Source organism: Glycine max, chromosome 18, assembly GCF_000004515.6.
Source record: "Glycine max cultivar Williams 82 chromosome 18, Glycine_max_v4.0, whole genome shotgun sequence".
NCBI classification, from domain to species: Eukaryota; Viridiplantae; Streptophyta; class Magnoliopsida; order Fabales; family Fabaceae; genus Glycine; species Glycine max.
The window spans coordinates 27,067,235-27,074,881 of NC_038254.2; the positions used below are offsets into that span (position 1 = coordinate 27,067,235).

General features: G+C 35.2%; 1 protein-coding gene across 1 annotated transcript; it reads right to left on the reverse strand.

Annotated features, from left to right (window-relative positions):
• Window positions 1-853: 853 nt before the first annotated feature.
• On the reverse strand, window positions 854-6,006 carry LOC100811939 (E3 ubiquitin-protein ligase SPL2). Its single transcript, XM_003552030.4, has 6 exons — window positions 5,447-6,006; window positions 4,631-4,732; window positions 2,699-2,869; window positions 2,402-2,523; window positions 1,752-1,871; window positions 854-1,462 (listed from the first exon to the last, which is right to left on the reverse strand). Exons 1-6 carry the CDS (start codon window positions 5,810-5,812, stop codon window positions 1,180-1,182), a joined length of 1,164 nt encoding a protein of 387 aa, XP_003552078.1. The 5' UTR covers window positions 5,813-6,006; the 3' UTR covers window positions 854-1,179.
• Between the last annotated feature and the right edge of the window lie 1,641 nt (window positions 6,007-7,647).

Sequence of the window (7,647 nt, forward strand, 5' to 3'; positions counted from 1 at the left end):
TGCAATAAACCAGCATGTTTCATTCATTGAAGTCCAACTTTGAGCTCCTAGACGTAAGTGAAAACTTTGGGCCTCTTTCCTCTACCAAACTAGAATTCTCAAAATCTCAAAAACTTATTAAGGAGTGATTTTCTGGGAGTGTTTCCAAGCATATATGATGCTACTTCCTATATCATAAGCCAACAAACGTTGCACTTGGGATATAGAAAAAAAAAAAAAAAAAACTTGAGTTCATTTGATCTTTACTAAAATAATATATAATTTTCTCTAGTTCTTTTTAGTTTATTTTAGTAAACTGTTTTTCATCATTAGTTAAAATTAAAAAGAAAACAACTTTTTATTTTATTAAGTTTCGTAGTTAAATTTATTACATAAAATAATAATTAGTATTTATATAATTACAGTATGTTGATCCAGAGGATACACATTAATCAACTGTTGTTTCTGGACCTACTTTAAATTGAAAAAACAATTTATTTTCACTTTTAATCATAACGTATCAATGTATCATCTCATATATTTTATTTAAAAAATTGAGAAATAATGTTTTTTTATCATTTTCAATGTTTTTTATGCAAACATTTAAAAATAAGAATAAAAATAAAAATAAATGACAGTTATATAATTAAAATTAAAAAAACATTTTCTTAAATCAATAAACCGTAATATTTGCCAATGAAAGAGCATGCGCCTCACCAAACAAACCACTGACTGACTGCATTCGTGGATCCTTATTACCTACCAGCATCAGTTTTTACTTTTATACGTAGGATTTAGATTTACAAGTGTACTCGTGAGATTACCTTTAAAGCCGGGTATAACACAAGATTTATAGTCTACAAGTAACATCACATGCACAATAACATACCAGAGTTCATTCTATAGGACTTTTGCAATATTAAATATTTATGTACACTAAATGGGATAACTGGAAATCCTATAAGCGTATAAGGTTCCCCAAAAGACCTGGCAGAGTGAGAAGTGAGGAGGCTTCGAATTAACCTCGACAACCTATTATCTACCCCAGATGAATGTTCACAGGAAATAAGAGCAAAGGCAAGTTTTCCCTACAACTACACATTCCATATCTTATCGAAATAAAAAGCAAACAACATTCTTCTCATTAGCAAAGCATAAAAGATTCTGCCGCAGAGAGAACAGAACAATCAGCCTGTCTGTTCAAGATTCATAAATCCGCACTGAATCTCGGATCTCCTGACGACAAACGGGACATTTGGGTGCCACTTCACGTTCAACTGATATGGCACACCCTTGGCAACACACAAGATGCCCACAGGGAATGAAGACAGAACGCCTTCTCCTCATTAGACATATAACACATAATTGTCCATCTGGAGCATCTTCAATCTCATCATCCATCTGAGGTTCAACATCACTCACCGCTTGCCTTTGTTGCTGGAGCTGCCTCTGTTGCTTCCACTGTTTCCACTTATTCCAGTTCCTGAAAACAGGCAGAGTTTAATGGATTTCAATTCAACCCTAACCACCAAAAATTACCAATAATATTATTTCAAATTCTGATTATTGTCAAAATAAAGGGAATCGTCATATGACAACAAAATTTAATCACTCGTCTATTACACACAATCACCCAGATAAAGTTTATAAACCCAAGACAATCCACTGAGTTTATTCATTCGCAAAACAATCTAAAGCCAGATACAATTAACAAAATCCAAAGCACCACATAAACAATATAATAAATGGACAGGTAACTCAAACCAACGCACCTCACAACTGCATAGCCAAGGACCCCAACTGACATTGAACCAAGAGCAATACCACCCCAAAACAGTATTTTTGTTTTGATGGAAAGATCCATTATCATCTGATCTTTACTCAAGTCAGACCTACAAAAGCAATGACAATTACCATAAGCAGCACTTCCACATGCTGAATCATTTATTAATATTTACCAAAATATAAGCACTCAAATATTCAACTACGAGGGGGTAAATCAATAATTCAGTATTACTCTTATTAATACACCACCAAAACCAAAATGATAGACTTGTCATAGGATCATTTGTCAAAAGCAATTTATACTTCGCAAATGGCACCTCTGCCCGCTGAGAAGAAAATTCAAGCAAATTTGATCAAAACCGCATATTCATGGATCCACAACTCCTTATTCATGGTCACCAATACAAATTAATTAATTCATTATAAAATCAAAATAGCCATAATCATTCTACCAGTAAAGTGACATTTCCACTAGAGTGTATCCTACTGGATACCAAAGGTATAAAAAAAGGAAGTGTTATGATAACTTCAAATGAAACAATCCCCACTACTATACCGAATGTATAAGAATACCAAATGGTAGAGATTTTTTCATGATCAACAATATAATAGTTTATTTCAAAGAAAAGAAACTTACAGAAAATATGGTAGATATTTGCACGACTTAATTTCAGCAATTCCATTTTTTAAACTGCAAAGGCCAACAGCAGTGATATCCTTCCCCAATGGAAGAATTTTCTCTTCATCTAGTAGTCCAACCTGCAGGCAAGAAACATATAATGACATTTCGGAAAATGTGATTTACCAAAGATCAACAATTTCACACGAGACAGAGACACAACACCAAAATAGATTAATTGAAAAGTGAAATAGTACATGTATAGAGATTGAACATGCTATCCACTGCAAATAAGCAATGAGAATATCAACTCACCGGATATTCATGCCCAAAAAGTGCTTGCAAAAAAGTATAAGGAGAAGCAGTTATTGGTTGCAATTTATGATAGACTGTTGTCAAAGGTAAAGGATGTCTTGAGCCATCCATGTTTACAACAACATACTCAGCATTTGGCCGCCGTCCAACATCAGTTAGAAGAAAAGGCACCTACAACAAATATATCGTTAAAAAATCTAGAAAACATTTCATATTATCATTATTGTACCTCAAAATATTTTTCAGTATCTTACATGATCATTTTCTAGTGGGATAAGACTTTCCTTGTTATTGTTGTTAGTAGTTGTTAAAATATTTCATGATTTATTTCCTTATTTTGTTAAGATTAGGAGTCTAGTACTAGTGTAAATAGAACTTACTGCTTTTCATTTTTATCATCACATACAATAAATCAGTATTATATTTTATAATTGTGAGCTTGATCTATCTTTTCCTCCTCCATCTTTTCCTGTAATTTCAAGATATATTATATGTGCTAGCTATTGAAACAAGTTAAGATCAAAGGTGAAAAAACAAAAGAGAAACCGAAAGACGCAACATAATCCTCTTATACAGAATAGCGAATAGCAACAAATAGTGCCACAATGGTGCTGTCACAGAGCGTCATGGTCACTGGCTGCTACAAGAAACTCATACCATTGTATTTTTGTGTTACATGAATACTGGCCAAAATCACAGCTGAGACTGGCTATTTATTCCCTGTTCACACCTCAACCCCTCCATTTTCCAGTCAAATCGAAGAAGCCCCACACATGTTCCGGCCAAGATCATCCCTTGCAGCTTCCTCTGCACCATAACTTTCTTCCTGTCATTCTATCTTCTTTTTTGTCTGTTTATTTTTTCTTGTTTTTCTATCTTCCAGTTCAGCTATACTTCAGTTTTTATTTTCTTATTTATTCTTTTCCTATCTTTCAATCTTTTTGATATTGTCAGTTTAGCTTCTAATAAAATCCACATACATACAACTTTTTACTTTCTTATTTATTCTTTTGCTATATTTCCAACTTTTATTTCATCTTTCTAATTTGTTGACTTTTAATTCTTCAATCTAAAACACTTGGACAACTTAATATAATAATACCAAAAAACATTCCTATCCTCTTATTATGGGCATGGGGAGTGGTGGCAGGAAATTGACATTAATGTCTCTTCACACCTCCAACCTCTGCATTGCAGCTCAAAAATAGGGGAGGGTAACAGGGCCTTTGTTGGCCCTTGCAATTTAAACTATGACACATCTTTAATAAAAATGACTATTTCTTATGGTATGTGATTTCAAGCTATTATGACATGTCTTTGAGATATGACATTTTGAATATATCTTAAGTTTTGAGTATCTAATATGTACATTAGAAATTGTTTGTATTATATTAATTATGTTCAGTATAGCAGTCACTCCACAATCTACTATTGCATTTTTTTTTAGTTTCTATTCTATGCCATTATCCAAGATCGACTACTATGCCTAAGCAGGCAACTATTTACAAGAAAGATATCATCAAATCCCTCAAATACTATTAATTAGCTCATGTTCAAGCCATTGCAACTGAAAGTGGATCCTGTTCAAAATGCTGGCCTGTTCTTACTAGCCTAGGTTATGCTCAGCTGAAGCATATCCATGGTCTACAATCTTATGCAGCAATAGATTCATTAGATTGCATTATATATTATTAAAAAAAAAAAAAAAACACTAATTGATTATGGATATAAAATAATATACTAAGATATATATACTGCATAAGCTAGGACAGAGTCTTCTTTGTTGTCAAATATGGTGATTCTTTTATCCTACTCAATTATATATACCAGTCTCAAATTTAACTGCGTGAAATGCAAATCAATTGACAGGATTATACCAGAAATTTTTTACATTATGAACCTCAATATTTAACAAAGTTATGCATCCATTACCTTCCTTAAAGATGTAGACTCTTGCTGTCTCCAAGATCTTGCAAATATGGCTCGAAGATCAGAAGTCCATCCAAATAAGCCTTTCCATTCATTGTATATACACTTCACAACATTCAACATGAAATAAATAAATAATTCATAAATTAGTCTTATAATTCACAAAGTTAATGGAGGTGGTGAAAAAAAGTGGAATTTCTGAAATGACAATCACTACACACTTGATTCGGAACAAAAATATGTGGTGGTGGTGCAAAGTAAAAAAAAAATATACATATGTGAAGGTGCAGACTAAAATGGAACTTAGAGTGCGCTTGTCGGTTTCACCTACTCAATCTAAGCCCTTAGTGTGTGTTGGTTTCTCATCTGTAAACATATTGCTTTTCTGTTGTATGTTTGGGAATTCGTTCCAAGAGAAGCCCAAATACACTGTTATTCTACAAACAGCTCACCCCCTGTCTTGTTGGGATGTGTCTTTTCAGTGGGCATAATGCAATGAACCTTTGTCATTTTGAGTTGGTTTATTTTGCAGTGGCACTAATCTCCAGGGATTTGCTTGGTTGAAATTGTGATGCAATATTTGCATATTATAATAAACTACAAATTTGTCAGAAATTCCACTTTTTGGACTTTCCAATACCCACATTAAACAATACAGACCTAAATTCAAATTACACCATAACATAATCCCAAATTTTCGAATTAAACCCTAACAACGGTGAATTTCGAACAAACAAGCAAAATTCCTTTGTTCAATCGATCATTAATCGCAATAAATTAACCAAATTTCGAGCACAAAAAAGAAAAAATAGAGGTTACCGTTTGAGTTCTTTGAAGAATAACGCCTTTATCGCCGGACTCGCGAGAAACCAAGACACCAGGTCTCAGGGTTTTCCAGGTGCCATCGACGGCTGACTTGGCGTCGACGGTGCCGCGGACAATTACGATTATGCCACCCTTGGAGTTTCCGTCGCCGTCGGAGGGTATCTCGGCGAGGAGGGATCGGAGGTCGGAGACAGAGAGGGAGGGGGCGCGGCGGAGCTTGCGGAGGGCGGAGGAGGTGGCGGTGAATTTGAAGAGGGTGCGGACGGCGGCGTAGGCCAAGGCGAAGCCCAAAACGGCACCATCCAAGGAAAGGGCGAGCTGAGAGAGAAGGGACACTAAGGCTTGCTCCTGATGAGACATTGATCATTCATTCATTGCTCATTCTCATAGCAAATGCTGTTTGCGTTTCCACAGACCACAATCCACCACGTCGGTCGTCGTTTAGTTTGTTCTAGAACTACCACCGTAGAAGAACCGACCGGGTGTTAAGCTTCTCTCAATTAAAAAATATATATATTATACGTTAACTTTGTAATTAACTAAAGAATTATTTTTCTTAGTTATATCAAATTATTTGCCGCTACACTAGCAGAAGGTGACATGTGGTCTAGATATTATTATTATTTTTTTGTTTATATATAACGTTTCAGTTTGAAAATAATTTTATATTATAGTAATTTAAATCTATCTATAATTTTATTATTCTTACCAAAATCCAGGATTAGTATAGATCAGGGTGGATGTGACCAAAATTTCACATGTCGGCTTTAGGATGATCTTTGTTGAGAGGATAGGAGGGGGATCCTGCAAAAAATCAACTAAGAACATGAGTTAGGAGATCAAGGAAGTATATGCTTAAATAAAGCTCCAGTGAGAGAGAGACACACACAGACTTGTTGCTCGTGTACTGAAGTGTGTGAATGATCGTGTAGAGGATTTGATGGAACCTGGTATTTATAGGAATAAAGCGTAGTTGCGGGTCCTTGTTTGTAGGGATTGTTGTTATAGTCTTTGCAGGTAATTTTTGGCTTATGAATAATAGTCGGAGGTTGTAAATAATGTTAGAGATAAATTGTAGCTTATAAATAATAGCTAGAAGATAATTGTACCTTGTAGATAATGTGTGACTTTGTAGATAATTAATTATCTGTCAATAGATAAAGATATTCAAATATATTTGTATATTAATAGGTTAGAGATAACATGTCAGCTAGGAAGCCCGACTGTTAAGGACTTGGTGTTTGTGCTCCTATTACAGGGCTAACGTGGAGGGTTGACATGTGTTTCGGAGTGCCATGTTGGATGTCATGTGTATTTTGTGGGTCCTAAACAGTATATAAACCCCCAAACTCTAAGTCGGCTTGCGGGTGAAAGAGATTATCCAGTGTCGAATGAGATTGTCCTATGTCGAGGGAGTTTGTCTCATGTCCGGGGTAGTAGTCTTAACAAGTAGAGGATGACGAGTTTGTCGAGCCCCCAAGTGATGAGAATCCCAAAACTGCCCAAATACAGGGACCAATGACCAGGAGTAGGACTAAACAGTGAGAGCATTACTCTACAACAAATGGTATCAGCCATACTTGACAAGGCCCAAGTGGAGAAGGATGAAGGCCCAAAGACACTACCAAGAATCTTGATAAACTAATTTGAAGGCCCATGTCAAATATTTTTTTCTATTTTTCGTTGTAATTTTAATTAAATAAAATTGGTGCCTTTTCAGCTGCACCTCTGCTACACTATATGTATTGAACTTGTTTTCAATGGAGGGGACTTTTGACATTTTGAGAAAATACATGTGAGAGCTTCTCTTTGGGTTTCTTGTGGAACCAATCTCAGACTTATCAAGGTAACTGTTCGCTTCCGGCAAGTGCACCGGATTGCATAAGTAGTATAAAACGGTAAAAACTGACTATCGAACTCTCGGAGAACTTGTGTTATTTGGTAAGCTATTTCAGCAAATAGGTGTCTGGTGTGTAAAGATAAGTGTGAATATGAACAGGTGTGTAAACTATCTGTGCAAAAAGGAAAATCACGCGAAAGAAATGATGTGTAAAAACAAGTAGAATACACGTTGGCCTTCCTAATAGGTGTCTGATGCTAAAAAGATATTCTCTATCTAACAATGCTCATGTGTTCCTATGGTGTCTCCTGAGATACTAAACCCTGATTCCTCATGATAGTTTAGCCTAATCCTG